The sequence below is a fragment of the Manis pentadactyla genome, chromosome 4, assembly GCF_030020395.1.
Source record: "Manis pentadactyla isolate mManPen7 chromosome 4, mManPen7.hap1, whole genome shotgun sequence".
In the NCBI taxonomy this organism is placed as follows: Eukaryota; Metazoa; Chordata; class Mammalia; order Pholidota; family Manidae; genus Manis; species Manis pentadactyla.
Window position 1 is genome coordinate 79,803,684 of NC_080022.1, and position 16,945 is coordinate 79,820,628.

At 38.4% G+C, this 16,945-nt stretch overlaps 1 protein-coding gene and 1 long non-coding RNA gene across 2 annotated transcripts in view; one reads left to right on the forward strand and one right to left on the reverse strand.

The window, feature by feature from the left end:
- Window positions 1-6,034: 6,034 nt before the first annotated feature.
- LOC118923073 (uncharacterized) lies at window positions 6,035-13,272 on the reverse strand. Its single transcript, XR_005029044.2, has 3 exons — window positions 13,061-13,272; window positions 8,926-8,974; window positions 6,035-7,018 (listed from the first exon to the last, which is right to left on the reverse strand). It is a non-coding gene; the product is annotated as an uncharacterized LOC118923073 (long non-coding RNA).
- Window positions 13,273-13,431: 159 nt separating this feature from the next.
- Window positions 13,432-16,945, forward strand: part of MTF2 (metal response element binding transcription factor 2) — a 90,946-nt gene continuing 87,432 nt past the window's right edge. Inside the window, exon 1 of the mRNA XM_036906537.2 lies at window positions 13,432-13,698. Coding sequence (XP_036762432.1) covers window positions 13,694-13,698 — 5 coding nt within the window. The 5' untranslated portion in view covers window positions 13,432-13,693. The remainder of the gene's footprint in view (window positions 13,699-16,945) is intronic.

The window sequence follows — 16,945 nt, forward strand, 5'->3', positions numbered from 1 at the left end:
TGGCCAGGATCCTCACCTGACCCTAAACTACTTGATGATGTAAATGGCCTACTGCTACCCTAATGCTTCCACATCGGCAGGTAATGAGCTATTACGGACTGAGTCACCATATAAAGAGCTCTGCCCAGTGCTCTGGGCAGAGGCAGAGAAGAAGATGGATTATGGACCGGCAGACTGCTGGATGCAGACTGATTCTAGAGCTCAACCTACCGCCAGGAAAATAAAGTGGGTGTGGAGAAAGTGAAGGTTCCTATGGCCAGGATTCTCACCTAGCCTTGGTCAGCTTGCTCACTACACATGTGTGGGCAATACATTGTTATTAACTCTATAAAGAGCTCTGCCCAGTGCTCTGGGCTGCTGCATGACTGCAGGAGAGCAGAGACTGGGGTGGTAGCAGCACCAAGGACAGAGATTGAGATGGCAGCAGGGGCAGAGAGGCCCAGAGGCAGAGACCTTCTTGCTGCATGCAGACTTCCTCTGAGTGGATGGGATTCCAGTGATTGACCTGTCACCATGGGAGTAAAATTAGGTATAAACCCTTTCACCCCAAGAATGTTCCATTGATATTTTTTGGTCTCATTGAATCCATAGTGAACTTGTCTGGAACTGAAACCCATTGTCAAGACACTGGGCATAAACCCTTTTACCCCAAGAACTTCCCTTGACATTTCTCAGTCTCACTAAATCCATAGTGATGTCCAGGGCTGAAACCCTCAGGCAAGTCAGTGTTGTTTCTAAGAAACCATTGACTAATCCAAGATCACAGGTAGTTTTCTTCTAAGTTTTATAGCTTTAGCTCTTACATTTAAGTCTTCAATTAATTTTGAGCTACTTTTTGTATATAATGTTCAAATAACAATTCAACATGAACAATAACCTATACACTATAACACTTGGCCAAAACCCATAGCAATCCAGTGAGATCCTCTAAAGTTTTAAAGAGAATGGTTTTCTACCAGAACTCCTGGCTGTATGTATTGGCAAGAAGAGCCAGCCCACAAACACTGCTACTCTTAGAATTCAGCATCTTGAATACAGTCTGCAGAGATCTGTGATGGTACCACATGAATCATAATATCCTCCAGTACAAGAGGACCTACACCACCTGCCTAGGTCAAAGACAGGTCTTTTGAGTTCAAGGGATGAGTGTGCCCACTTCCCAATGTTTGTATCAGCAGATATCTAACAAGTCTATCCCTAGGGCTCTAGGTATGTAAATTAGTTCAGGGGAAAAGAAATGGAGGGATTTTTTAAGAGATTAGATCAGATTTCAGGTTATGTTGATCAAATCTACTAGAGATAATCTTCAGAAGGTTTTGCAAGTAGAAGAGAATATTTTACAAGCTAAATTGATGTGTGCTCAGGAAGAAGTGTTCTTGATAAAGTGCCCTGGATAAACCTCAGCAGAAGAAACTACTGTTTCCTTGGTTGAGTGGTTGTGCTTAAGAGAGCTTTAGACTGAAATAAAGGGTGAAGTTTAAAGCCAACTGAATAACTTAAAAGATTTGAGCCAAAGTGTGAAACAGCCAAGGGAATAAAAGCCAAAGAATTAACTCATAAAACTTAATGAGTCTAATTAGTTTAAATGGGTTGAATTTAAGTTTCTCTGCAACTGTCCTCTGCCTTCTTTCATATTGTTTGTGCCCTAAGATCTCCTTATAGGAGAGCAAAGTAGTTCTACTGTCCAATCAACCAATCAAATATGCTATGCTGAGAAGTGATAACTGAAAAGATTTAAGTCTTAGGTAAAATATAGGAAATGTTCCATTATTTCCTTAGTGAAAAATGGACATATATGAGCAACAACATCCATTCATTTACTAACCCAACAATTATTTATTTATCATCTATATGACAGGGCATTATTCTAGGCATTAGGGATATCACAATGAACAAAGGAGTCTTGACTCATGGAGTTTATATTTTTTGTGGAAGACAGATAATTAAAAATAGACTGTCAAATAGTGATAAGTGCTATGAAATAAAAAAAGTTGCAGAATGACTGAGAGGGTCTATTTAATATAAGGTAGTCATACAGATGGCAATTGCTCTGTTAATATTAATAGTATTAATAGCATTCAATAAGAATGATCAATCAATGGCTACCACCCAAAAGACAAACAACAACAAATGCTGGAGAAGTTGTGGAGAAAGGGGAACCCTCCTACACTGCTGCGTAAATTAGTTCAACCATTGTGGAAAGCAGTATGGAGGTTCCTCAAAGTGCTCAAAATAGACTTACCATTTGACCCAGGAATTCCACTGCTAGGAATTTACCCTAAGAATACAGCACTCCAGTTTGAAAAAGACAGATGGACCTCTATGTTTATCGCAGCACTATTTACAATAGCCAAGAAATGGAAGCAACCTAAGAGTCCATCAGTAGATGAATGGATAAAGAAGATATGGTACATATACACAATTGAATATTATTCAGCCATAAGAAGAAAACAAATTCTACAATTTGCAACAACATGGATGGCGCTAGAGGGTATTATGCTCAGTGAAATAAGCCAAGTGGAGAAAGACAAATACCAAATGATTTCACTCATCTGTGGAGTATAAGAACAAAGGAAAAACTGAATGAACAAAACAGCAGCAGAATCACAGAACCCAAGAATGGACTAACAGTTACCAAAGGGAAAGAGACTGGGGAGAATGAGAGGGTTGGGAGGGATAAGGGCGGGGAAGAAAGGGGTATTATGATTAGCATGTATAATATGGGTGGTGGGGGAAAGGGGAGGGCTGTGCAACACAGAGAAGACAAGTAGTGATTCTACAACATCTTATTATGCTGATGGACAGTGACTGTAATGGGGTTTGTTGGGGGGACTTGGTGTAGGGGAGAGCCTAGTAAACATAATGTTCTTCATGTAATTGTAGATTAATGATAACAAAATAACAAAATAAAAAAAAGATCATCACTCTTTGGTACCTATCAGAATAATAACAACAATTTTTGATTACTTCTAGTGCTAAATATTATTTAACTTATACTTACAACAAATCTGAGGTAGTAGTATTATTAATTCTAATTTATGGTTGATGAAACCTTAGAGAGGTTGGCTGTTTCAGTAAACTACTGCTATTTGTCAAAACATTTCAAAACTTACTGGCCTAAAATAACAACTTATGTGCACATAATTTAGCAATTTGGTCAGGGCTTGACAGGGACAGCTGATAGGCTCCACATGGTATCAGCTAGGGTGGCATGACTGGGGCTGAGATTGACTTCCGAATTGACTTTACTATCACAGTTGGCAAACTGGCACTCACAACTGAAGTTGAGTTGGGACTGTTGGTAAAGGGCCTCACTTACCTTCCATATGGCCTCTCTAAATAGCAATGTTGGGTTTCTCACATCATGGTGGTTTTGGGGTACTTAGATTTCTTAAATGGCCACTGGCTTCCCCTAGAGCGTAAATATGGGAGCTGCCAGGGCTTTTTTCTTTTTTTTGCATTTTTATAACAATTTATTCAACTCAAGAAATCCAATATTATCATCTGAATTACAGTCCATCTAGTTAGATATATATCCTTTGTTCTTATCTCCAAAATCCAGTGTGTGTTTCACAGTTACAGCACGTTCAATTTGAAAATTAAGTTTGATCATGTATGTTTGATCTTTATCTAAATATAAGATTTACTATTGTAAGCTTCATACAGTCAATTTGCCCAAACATCTGGGATGACACCAATCTGGGAGGACAAGTGGATGTCCCTTGGTGCCTGGATAATGGGAAACAATGTCCCAACAATCTGCAAGGACATGGGAACTTCCTGGGATGGTCCCAGGAGCAGGTAGTTCCATGAATCACAGTAAGTACCTCTCTGTGCTGAAGCTGTTTTGCATCTGTGGTTGGTTCAACATTAAATTTGTGAAGTCCATCCTTACTCCTCTGTCAGTGCTTATTTATGAATGCCAGGCCTCAGAAGTCACAAAATGTTGCTTCTGCCACCTTCTGTTAGTTAAAGATAATAAGCCAGTCCAGAATTCAAATGGAGGGATTATATAAGAATAAGAATGCCAGAAGGCATGGTACATTGTGAGCTACCAATGTGACTGACTACCATAGTCTGCCCTTTGGCCTCCTACATGCAAAATTATACACATATATCCCAACACCTCTAAAAGTCTTATTCCATTCTTACATTGGCTCAAAATCTAGGATTGACCAGGATGGTATTACCTCATGGTAATATATAATACCTCATAGTATTACCACTCTTCCATATGCTCAGGCCAGAATCACTCATTCTCCTAATTCCTTCTACTTTCTCCTCCCATTTCAATCCAGCAACGTATATGGTTGACTTTACTTCCTAAATATCTTGTTAATTTCTAACCTAACCTTAATTAGTCTATTCCTTCCTTTTCCAACTCCTCAACTCTAAACTATCATAATCTCTACCTGGGCTACTCTACATGTGGCCAACACTGTAAAACCCACCAAATGGTCCCCATCATGTCCTCTTGCTCTTCCTCTAATTCAGCAATTGGACATTAGACAATTTCTGGAGACTGGTTGTCTCAACTCAGGATGGGGGTAATATACCTAATGTTAAAATCCCAGGGATGCTGCTAAACACCCTATAACGGACAGGACAGCCCCCTACAACAAAGAATTATCCATCTAAAATGTTAGTAGTGTGCAAGCTAAGAAACTCTATAATAATTTATTTACTAAGTAGCCAGAGATCTTTTCAAATGCATTCATGTCAACACTCTGCTGAAAATCCTTCAACATCTTCCTACTGATTTGAGGTTAAGAATGTGAGCCTCTTTTTATGGCCCATAGGGTCCTACAGTGTCACTCCTACCAGCCTCTCTAGCTTAGCTTGTGCATTCTCCTCTTTGCTTTCTGTGCTCCAGCCACACAGGCCTTCCATCAGTTGTGTACACACTGCATCTCACTACAGGGACTTACTTAACCTTTGTCAGCCATGCTCTCTTAACACCCCCCATCCTGACCCTAACTCTACTTCTAACAGAGGGACCAGTGCAGGAGTAGGGAATAGCTGGTAGCCGGCAGAGGCTCCAGGTTGATGGTTCAGAAGGGTTAAGCGAGGTCACTAGATATACCTGTGTGCTGTCCACTCACTATACAGATGCTTTCTAAAAAGGCATAATGGAACCCATAATGGAAGGGGTATTGCTGAATGGACAGTGAGGCAAGAGCCTGGCTTTGCTGCCCTGAGAGGTGGAGACTGAGCAGTCAGGCCTTTTGACTTCAGGGCTCCTGGTGCTCCTACGTGGGTACACAGTGATCCCATTAAAAGTAGAGATTCCCTAGGTTTCAGTTTCCAATGATAGGCCTGGCTACTTTAAGAGGAAGAAAGTAACCCTTAACATTGTTGTTGAGAACTTCTACTCTGGGGGAGGAGAGGAGTCTGGCTGGTGGAGCTTGTGGCTGTGATGAGTGCTCATATCTCATCAGCCATATCGTGCAGCGGGGAGGGATGTTCACTTTCTGAGTCCTTTCTGGTGTGGGGCCCTGGCACCCTTAATGTGGCCATCATAGCAGTGTGGGGCAAGGGGATGGTCAGGGGCCTTCTCTCGGCTGTGCCTTGTGGCTCCTCCTTGGCAGGCGTTTTTAGTGAAAAATAGAAGGGGTGAAGCCCTGTACTAAGAAAAAACAAGCAAGAAACCAAAACCAATCAACCGAACAAAACCCCACACACATAGTTAGCTCCTAGTCATGTTTGAGATCATCATTCTAATATTATTTCCTTAGGGAAGTATTACCTAACCCTCCAGACTAAGTATAAGCTCTCCTAGCCCCATGGAACTTTCATTCGCAGCAGTGTGAGATCAAGCGCTTACGTGTGTCACTATTTCATTAATGTCTGGCTCTCCTTCACCCCTACACTTTACATTTAAACACCAAGAGGACCAGTAATCCCAGTTCTAGTGCAATGGCTAACATAAAATAGACACTCAATAATGTTTTTATTAATGGATTTTCATTTGAAGACCAATTTTAGGATTATAGAAAAATTGAGCAGATAGTATAGTTACCATATAATTCCCCTTTCTCTCCCCTTAGCTTCTCCTATTATGTTGCTTTAGTGTGGTACATTTGTTACAATTAATGAACCAATACTGAAACGTTATTAACTGAAGTCCATAGTTTATATTAAGGTTCGTTCTTTGTGTGTATAGTTCTATGGGTTTTGACAAATGCATAATGTCATGATCCACTATTATAGTATCATACAGAATAGTTTCACTGCCCTAAAAATCCCCTTTGCTCCTCTTACTCATTCCTCCCTCTCTCCACCCTGACCTCTGGCAACTAATGATCATTTTACTGCCTCTATAGTTTTATCTTTTCCAGAATGTCATTCTGGTGAACTCATACAGTATATGGCCTTTTCAGGCTGGCTTCTTTCACTTAGTGCATTTAAGTTTCCTCTGGGTCTTTTTATAGCTTCATAGCTCATTTTTTTTTATCATTTAATAATATTCCATTGTATAGATGCACCATATGTATCTATTCACCTGTTGAAGCACATGTTTGTTGCTTCTAGTTTTCTACAAATATATATAAACACTTGAATGCAAATTTTTGTGTGGACATATTTAGGTAAATACCTAGGAATATGATTTGATGGGTCAAGAAACTGCCAAACTGTCTTACAAAGTATCTGTACAATTCTCTACAATGATGAGACTTACCATTATCCTACATTTTCAGCAGTATTTGGTGTTGTCTGTATTTTGAGTTTTAGCCACTCTTTATAGGAATATAGTAGTAGCTCATTGTTTCAATTTGTAATTCCCTAACGACATATAATTTTGAGCATCTTTTCATATGCTTTATGTGCCATCTGCATATCTTCTTTGGAGAGGTGTATGTTCAGGTCTTTTGCTCATTTTTAATTGTTTTTATATTGTTGTTGTTGTTGAGCTTTAAGAGTTCTTTGTACATTTTGGATATAAGTCCTTTACCAGACATGTGTTTTTGCAAATATTTTCTCCCAATCCTTGGCTTCCTTTTTATTATTTTAATGGTGTCTGTTGAAGAGCAAGATTAATTTTCATAAAGTTCAACTTATCAATTTTTAAATTCATTGAGCATGGTTTTGGTGTTCCTTCTAAAAACAAGTTGCAAACCCAAGTCACATAGAGTTTCTTCTTTGTTATCTTCTGGAATTTTTATAGTTTTGCATTTTATTTCTGTTTACATTCAAAAGCCTTGTTAAATAAATTAATGAAGGCTAATGGTAATAGAAATGTAACATGAGTTTGGGTGGAAAGAAAACTACTGGCTCTATAGATTTTGAAAGCATCAGCATAAAATTAACAGTTAAAGCAGGCTGTATGGATTCATCCAGAGAACTAAGTTTCCAATTAAGACATAGCTGAGACATCTAGCTGATCAAAAGCGCAGTATTTAGGATAAACCTAGGACAAATATGTAGGAGGAGAGACACAGGGATCTCGTTCATGGACCAGGATTTCAGGAGAGGCAGTCCAGTACCCTGGAGAGCTCCTCCTCAAAGCCCATGTTTTGACAGTCTGGGAGCTTTCAAACACCCCTAGTTGACAGCATCTAAATTTTCTCATGGGTCACATAACAGAAACCTATATCACTGCACTGCATGATATATTCTAAAGGAGGGATTTGTTTTAAAGTCTCGGATGGTTCTCCTATTTCTATATTAATAGTGATTAAAGAGTGTTTTCCGAGTCAGTCAAACAAAACTGGATTCAAATTTGCCCTTACTAGTGTGTGACCTTGAACTATTTGCTTAGCCTCTTTGTCCATCAGTTGCTTTATCTGTAAAACAGGAATTAATAATATCTTCTCCATAGGGTCATTGGGAAGATTAAATTAAATAACATATATAAAGTACTTTTCACACATTTTAGCAGAGGGTCATCATTCAATAAGTGTTATTATTACTATTATTATTAAAATGAAAGTCAAAACTTCATTACATATTATTAGATTCTAAGGATTTTGGCATCCCAGAATAGCAAACCCTTCTTTGAGGGAAAAACCTTTTTTCTCTCTCCAATTATATGCTTCTTATGGTTGTACTTAATAAAATACTCCACTTCTTTGACTACAGGGATGGGCATTGATCCAATTTTTGTTGAACATAATATTCTATCTTCTTGCATATAATATCTGATTGTTGGGCATGTGATTTTAGCCTAGCCTATCAGAATACTTCCCCAGAATTTCTTCTTTTTTGCTAGAACTCTAAGGTTGGGGAGTGCAGTGGAGGGAGAAATTTTTCTTAAAAATTTTTCTTTTCTTAACTGGTTACCCTATCAAAATGTAACCTTGCTGAAAAGCCATATTTCCCACTAAATATATTAGGGAAGGCCAACTGCAGAACAAGAAAATGAAACATCATTCAGAGAGAAGCAGAAACGAGAGAGAGGGAGAAAGAGAGAGAGTGAGAATGAGGTGAAAGATCTTGATACCGCTTCAGTTTCTGTTTCCAGACAACACCAAGGCAAGGGGTTCTGCTGCTCCAAGGCTTACTAAAGTTGCAATCATGACAAAGTTACACTTAAAAAGGGTCTTGACCAATAACATTTGTCTTATGAGATCTCTCACAATAAGACCCAGCCATCTTTTCTTGTTTTTATCCTTCACACTAGGTTCCACTAAATTTGTTCTCATTCCCAGGGAACATCACACCTCTATACATTTGTATTGTATATTAATTGCTTATTAATGTCACTGTCTTTAGACTTTAAGCTCTCCAGACTACTTTGTGGATGTGTATTATTAATGCTTGTATCCTGTACTGAAGAGTAAAACACGATTCTTCACATATAGAAGAAAATATTTAACATTGCTAAGTAAGTAAATACCCTTTTAAAATTTATTTACATAATGGCTTCTCTGTAGCTCAGATGTGTTTTCAGGAATAGGGATATAAGGAAGAGTAATGTCCTCCTACCTTCAAGGAGTTTGCAGTTGAATCAGGGGTATTAGGCATGTAATACTTGCTGTAAGAGGAAAAAAATAAAGCATTTTCACACATACTGTTTCATTTGATCCATATGATAAAGCTTTAATGTTGATATTCTCATCCTTCCCATTGAGCTCAGAAAGGTCAGGCTATGAGAGTTTAGGCAACTTGTCCAAGATCACTTAGCTAATTAAGTGACAGAGGCTGGCCAGCAACTGAGGTCATCTGTCTCCAGGGTTCCTACTTCTCTTACTCTGCCCTCACCTCATGCTGTCTCTCTTATCTTGTCCCCATCTTTGAAAACCCAGTAGACAGATTAGCAGTGTGAAGCAGGTAAGAAAGCTTATCTTTCCTACTGTTGGATAATTCTTTCTTTCACTCTCTCTCCCATCTCCCTCCCCCAAATTTTGGTGACTTAATCTTCAAAAGCTTGTGCTATAAGCAGGGTATGTGGAGATTGGAATCTAGCTCTTATGACTCTTAATTGAGGAATTTGTTGTCACTGCACACACGCTTTTCAATCACCTTAAATTTCTGATGGCTCAGATAGCACAAATTCCACCAGCAGCATGTGGGTCTGGGGTGGGGGGAGGACGATAGGACAGCCCTGAGGAAGGTGTCAATGCTAAAAGATCCCAGCTCTGGGGAGGCTATGCACCTTGCAGGAGCTGCCAGTGGTGCAATTTGGAACCAGAAAGGAAAGCCACTTTACAATTCATGGTCTTCCAGCATTCTTCTCTGATAAGGCTTAACATTCTGCCAGCTGGTGAAGGAAAAATTTTTAAAGGGTCGATATCCATTTTCACAGAAAAAATAATGAAGGGTGAGTTTGGAAATAATAGGCAATAAATTGATAATGGGCACATTATATTTTACAATTTATTACATGAAGAATCTAAATTGGATATATATACTTTTTACAACAAATAACTGGGTTTAAAATCAGTGCTTATGTTATATAGGGATGTTTAAGCTTTGGAAAACAAGGAAAGGCTATTTAACAAATCCTTTTGATTTGCTTATTATAGAAACATTCATTTTCCTTTTTATGTTTCAGATCTTTCTCTTTTCAGACCAATAAAAGAAAACTCTATAAGGATATAGAATGTCTTTCTTTGATGTCTGTGACTTGTCTGATGATTTGCATTTTGATCTGTGTACAATTAACAATGTTAAAAGTCTTTGAGCAAGGCCCTTTTCTACAAGAAAGTAATAGCTAATAATTGGGAGTTTTTAGGTTTATAAATATAGCATTTTATAATGTTCCCTGTGACTTCTCAATGATAAAAGAATTACCTGATGTTTTGAATATTCTGCTCAAATTCTCATACTTTTCATCTTTGGTTCTAATTATGATAGAGAGTTTAATATTATTATTGAGTTCTGTTATATATTAACATGTCTAGATTGTATCAGTCAGAGTAGACTAAAATATACTTAATGGCAGAGAACTCCAAACTGCAGAGGCTTAACACAGCAGAAGTTTATTTCTCCATCTGAATATCCAGATGCAAAAGATGAATATAGTAACCCAAAATGTATCATAGACTTAAATGTAAGAGCTAAATCTACAAAACTTCATGAAGAAAATATAACAGAGAAATCTTTGTGATGTTGGGTCAGGCAAAAAGTTCTTAGAGTAACACCAAAAGCATATGGCATTAAAAAAAAAGATAAATTGGATTTCATCAAAATTAAAAAAAGTTTGTACTTCAAAAGACACCATTAAGAAAATGAGAAGACAAGCTATAGACTGGAGGAAAAAATAAAGGACCTATAGCCAGGATATAAAAAAGATCTCTCTTAACCTGGTAATAAGAAGTCAAAAAGCCCAGTTAAAAAATGGGTAAAAGTTTTGAATACAGGCTTCATCAAAGAAGATATAAGAATGGCTAATAAGCACATGAAAAGACACTCAACATCACCAGCCATTAGGGAAATACAAATTGAAACCATAATGAGAAACCACTGCAGTCCCACTGTAATGAGTAAAATAAAAAGATACACATTATCCAATATTGGTGAGGTGGAGAAACAGGAATCCTCACACTTCGGATAACAGTTCAGCAGTATTGTAAGAAGTTAAATATAAACTTACCATACAATACAGCAATTCTACTTCCAGAAATCTATCCATGAAAAATAAAAACAAGTATTTACATAAGGAGTTGTATACAAATGTTCATAACACCATTCATAACAGCACCAAATCAGAAATAATTCAAATGTTCATCAACTGATGAGTAGATAAAATATGGTACATTCTTACAATGGAGCATTGTTCAGCAATATAAAGGAGAAAACTTCTGACACATAGTGCATCACAGATGAACCTCAGAAACATTGTGCTGAGCGAAAGAGGCCATACCAAAAGACTGTGTATCACATAAATCCATTTATTATGAAATGACCAGAAAAGGCAAATCGATAGAGACAGGTAACAGATTGCCTGGGGTTGGGAATGAGAACAGGGATTGATTACAAATGGACGTAATGAATAATTTTGGGGTAGCAGTGATGTTCTAAAATTGGCTGTGGTTGCACAATTCTAGTCTCTGCTTAGTGTAGTCATTTAGGGACCCAGAGTAACAGATGTTCTATCTGAACACATGCTTCCATAATCACCACAGCAAGGGGAGAAGAATGTGCCTCTCTACGTTGTAAAGATTTTCCTAGGAAGTGATCTCTTTGCCTCCCATTTTATTGGTAAAAGCAGGTTACATGGTCATGCCTAACTTCAAGGGTGCAGGAGAGGGCAATTTTACCATGTGTCTGGAAGAGAGGACAACCAGAATTTTTGTGAACAACCTTAATGATTATCACAGAAATAAATAATAATAATAATAAATAAAGGGTATAATAAAAAATAAAGGGCATAATAACAAAAAATAAAGGGTATCGTTTATTCTGACTGGAGTACTTCTGAGGGGCTTGACATTTGTTTCTTTTAAAAATTCAAATTCATTGTATGTGGCTTAGTTATCAGAAATTTCTAAGACCACAATTACAAGTATTCTTTTTATTTTACTGTGACTCCCTCAGTGACCTTGAGATTAGAATACTTCCATGTGGCTAAAGAGGCCAAATGTTAGACTAGCAAATGGAAATTATAGAAAGGCAGATTATACATCTGAATAAGGAAGAATTTTCTAATTATTAGCATTTCTGAAATTGAAATGACTGCTTATGACATATCGAATCACTGAAGATGTTGAAGTTAAGGCTTGATGAACCCTTTAGAGAAACATTGAAAACTTAGACCAATTTTCTCCAAATTGATTATGCTTAGCTGCACAGCAAATATACCTGTTTGTGTAATATCTTTATCCATTTTTGGACTACATCACTTTAAGTCAAAACTCTCCTCAACCTAAAGCATGAAAGGTATTGAAGATTAATTTATGACAAACTATGTTACAGTAAAATTCAGAGAAAGTGAAACTTGAAAGGTGGCAGTTGGAGTAAGGCTGTAGTAAGAAATTACACTTAAAATTTGAGTAGCATTATTAGTCAGATGAAGCAAAGGAGTGGAAGGGTATGGACAAAAATATTTAAAACAGTGAATGGTGTGGAAAAAATGATTACGTTTATTTGCCAAATCCTGAGATCATAGGCTGAGGGAGTCCCTTTTGAAATATGAGTAAAGTGCGTTCAGGCTACACGAGGTACTTTTTCAGCAAGAGGAAAACACACGACATTAATTATCCCTGTGATGTAATATGAGACAAACATAAAATTATTTTTTATATATTTTGATAAAGTTATAAACAAAGGTACTACACGCGGCTACTAAGAGGAGCTGGCTCTATCTAAGTAAAAGTCAAAGCCGTGTATGCAGCCTCAGTTTGACGCTTGGGACCCCTGTCGGCAGCAGAATATTGGCAGGCTAAGGAGGTTGGCCCTAGTATTAAAGTTCTGCATTCCTAAAATAAACCACTTTGCACGGGATTAGTCTCAGATTTCATCACAACTAGTAAGGACTGCAAAGCAGATAAATAGGAGAACCTTTCATCGTCAGGGTAAAAAATTCGAAAATCTCCGTAAGAAGCTCCTAATAAGTAACCTAGAGGTGGACAATAATCGCTGAACAAAATTTAATTCTGACAATTCAGGTTCTCCTCACCTGCCGAAGAAAATGTCAACAGCAGGCCTCAGGGTGAAGAAAGAAGAAATGTGCATTCTTTAAGATGAGGAGGGGAAATCGGCACGGCAGAACACTGTTCTTTCCCCGGAAAAAAATAGACACAGTGAAGACCTGACACCACGATTTCCCTCATAATAGAAACAGCAGCAAGACAGCCCAGGTCCGGGAACGCAGTTCTCACTATTGTGTTAGCGCCGGCGGCGGAAGAACTTAGTCTTAACGAACATTAAAGAGTCCTTCTTTGTTCAGCGGTGGCCGAAGACGCAGGACGCGGTGTTCTTCCGCGCTCTCCGCGCAGTCCCCGCCCCCTCGCGGCTCTGGAGAGCTGCCATTCGGCACCGGAGTCGCCCCGCTCTCCCAGAATGCACCGGCAGTCCGCGGGAAACCAAAATGGCGAAGGGCTGTAGTGAAGTGGGCTCTGTTTGAGGCCGGTATAAGAACGCTCACTTTACCCCCAACCCTCATCCCCACGACCTCTGTGCGTTTGTATGTGCGGGGTGTCCGGTGGGGCGGGTGCCCAGTAAGAGCTCGGCCTCGAAGGGGAAGCGCCCACGGGGACGTGATTGGTTGTTTTTTCCTGTATGAAGCGGCTGGCACCACTGAAGTGACCGAATGAGGTGAGAGACCTTGGGCTCGGAACCAGGCTTTTTGCGGGTGGGGGTCGGGGAGGAGGAAGAAAGGAAGCAAGTATAAAAGGGAAAGATGGAGGATGGAGGTGGGGATGGGGGTTACAGTATGCGTTTCTATGTATGTGTTGAGAAGAATGGATGGAAAGGAGTAGTCAGTAGGTGTTGGAGGAAATGGGGACTAAATTAGGAGCGAGCAGGGCGTTGGGGAAGTCGGTTGGAGGAACAAGATGAAACGTTGAGACAGGGAAGCAATGTTTGGAGGGGCAGGAAGGAACCTGGGGGCGGGAGACGGTTGGAGGGGCAGGATAAACCTGGTGATGAGGGGGTGGGGAATCGAGGGGAGGAGCGTTAGGACGGGGGGCCTGGGGGAGATGTGGGCAGCAGAGTGAAGGGGCTGCCTGGGACCTTAGGGGGCGCAAAGAGAAGTAGCCTCTTGGAACCGGAGGGTGGTGGAATTGCATGGAATTGGAGTTACGGGGGGTAGAGTAGAAGGGCAGGATGGAGTACGAGGATAAGGGGAACACTAAGTGGAGCCTGGGAGCAAACCCTGAAAGCTTAACGAGTAGTGGGAGGGAAGGTGTGAGATGGGAGAAGAGGTACCTTGTATTTGGAGCGCACCAAAAATCTGAAGCAATTCTTCTATTTAATTCATATCCCTGCTCGAATATAGACTTGTATTAACGCATTTTTACAACTGAGGTAATTAAGGTTTAAGGGATTTTAACTATTGGCCAATATTTCTTAACGTATTTCGGTAGTGCCAGAACTCTTTCACTCTTGGGTGTGTGTTTTACAGTCTGGTGTCCTTGGTTGCTAAAATTTTTCTTTGGAAGCAACAAGGGGTAACAGATGCATTTATCGGGTTGATTTGATGAACAGTGAGGGTTTGTGAGCAATGGGAAAGGGTTATGGAATGTTATTTTGTTGTTTAAAACGTTTAAGTTTGGTGAAACATAGAACCCATTTGCTAATTCAATATGAAAACTTAGATAGGACTGTATAACATAAGAAGGCACTATATGGGGTCAGTACAGAACTAGAAATATGTAAATAGTGCCTGATTTAATTTGTCTACAGATGCTCCGGTAGTAGTAACTTTCTTCTTCAGATAGATTTCATAGTGACCCTCCTGTATGCCTTACCTCGAGGCTGGTTTCAGTTTCCTTGTTTTCATTCTTTCTTGAGTGTTCCTTTTTTTTGGGCAACAAATTGCAAAGAGAGTGAAATTAAGTATTTATTGAGTATAAAGTAAAATATACTTAGATTCTTAAGCGACCTTTTCGAAGGTTTGAAAATGCTTTAAGTGAAACCATTTTTAACTAATAGCATTTGGTGCCCAGTAAGTGATGGCAAGGAAGGAGTTGATTTTAAATTTCTTAACATAGAGCATTCTATTCTTGATATTTGGAATGTTACTCACACTACCAAGCATTTGTAGTGATAGCTTGAAAGGGAATACAAGGTGAGATTTTTTTGTTTCCTAAATATAAAAATGTATTTGAATTAGCACTTTAAATTTGCTCACCTTCAGTTTTTTTTTTAAGTGCTAAAAATATTCTAAAGTATTTGAATTGATAGTGCACCTGTTTCCTGATAGCATATTCATGTTAATGGGCATTAACGGAAATCTATACCTGAGAAGGATGAAATGCACACACGATTTTAGGACTTTTTTCTAGATGTAACAACTTTTCTTTAGGTGAAATAAAATCTATTTAAAAATCTTTCTTAATAATGTCTGTTGCCTCAGAGCTCAGTTTGGGAAGGGATTTCATTCTGTGTGTTTTGTTGTGGGTCATAAACTCTTTGATGTTATGGATTATAAATACACCTATTCATTAGATCCTTGACTGAAAGGATAATTTGCTTTATTCATATTTCAGCATAATCTTTACATCTGACTTTAGGAAACTGGCGGTTTAGTGATTCCTATTTTAACAAATGAGGAAATTTGCCTCTGAGGAGTTGCCAGTGCCAACATCTGTAGCTTTGTGGTTCTGAAAGTTAAATTTAACGGCTGTTTTAGTTAGTTTAAACTTCCACGAATGATATTCCTTTGTTAATATTTTTATTCTTTGTTTCCCTTGTTCTTCGGGATTTGTTTATTGCAGTAAAATACAGTATAACATCTCTGAATTTGAATGAGGAAGTTGCTTTGTGGATGTTTTTTATGTAGTGAAGTAGTGCTGTCCTAATAGAACTTTCTGCACTCGTGGCAGTGATACGTATTTGCTCTGTCCAGTATGATAGCCAATAGTCACGAGGATGTCGAACACTAGAAATGTAACTGCTGAGACTGAGAAGTGAATTTACAATTTAATTCATTAAGACTAAGATTTAAATGGCCATATGTAGCTAGTGGCTGCTATATTGAGCAGTACAGTATTGGGTTATTGCATCCATTTAAAAGGAATAAGAATTGTCATGTCTGTTGACTGGAAAAGAAACCCAAGAGTAAGGAGTTGTCTCAGAGTTTAGGAGACTGAAATTCTCTTTGTACATTTTTAAGATGAAGTATACTTCGTTTTTACCACACACCATATCTTCTGTCATATCTCTGCAAAAAACGGTGAAGGCTGCAACTCCTCTGGTCTTTTTAAAATGTAAGATTCTGTTTCCTTTGTCAAAAAACAACAAAAGGGATGTTAGTTTGCTTTGATACTTAAAAAAATTTTTTACTTCGTTATTTTCACATGTCAGTTAAAAAAAGTTAAGGAAAATTTGGACCATAAAGTGAACAGAAGAGTATAGTGAACTTCTTGGTATCCATGCTTGCTTCATCTATACTTCTACCCACTCCCGCACCTCACTCAATTGCTTTTTTTTTTTTTTTTTTAAGGTTTTCAGTTTTTTTTGAGTAAAATTTACATATGTTGAAATACACCAATCTTAACTGTACACTTTTAAAATAGCTTTATTGAGATATAAACTACAGACCGTTTTAAGGTACAATTCAGTGATTTTTGTATGTGCAACCATCACCATTACCTAATTTCAGAACATTTTCATTACCTAAAAATGAAAATATATATCCATTAGCACTCTCCATTCTTCCCTCACCCTACCCTCTGGGAACCACTGTTAAATTTTCTGTGTTTATATTTTGCCTATCCTGGACATTTCATACAATTTGTGGCCTTTCATGTCTGACATCTTTCACTTAGAATGATGTTTTCAAGGTATATCCATGTTGTAACATGTATCAGTATTTAATTCCTTTTTATGGCCAAAATAT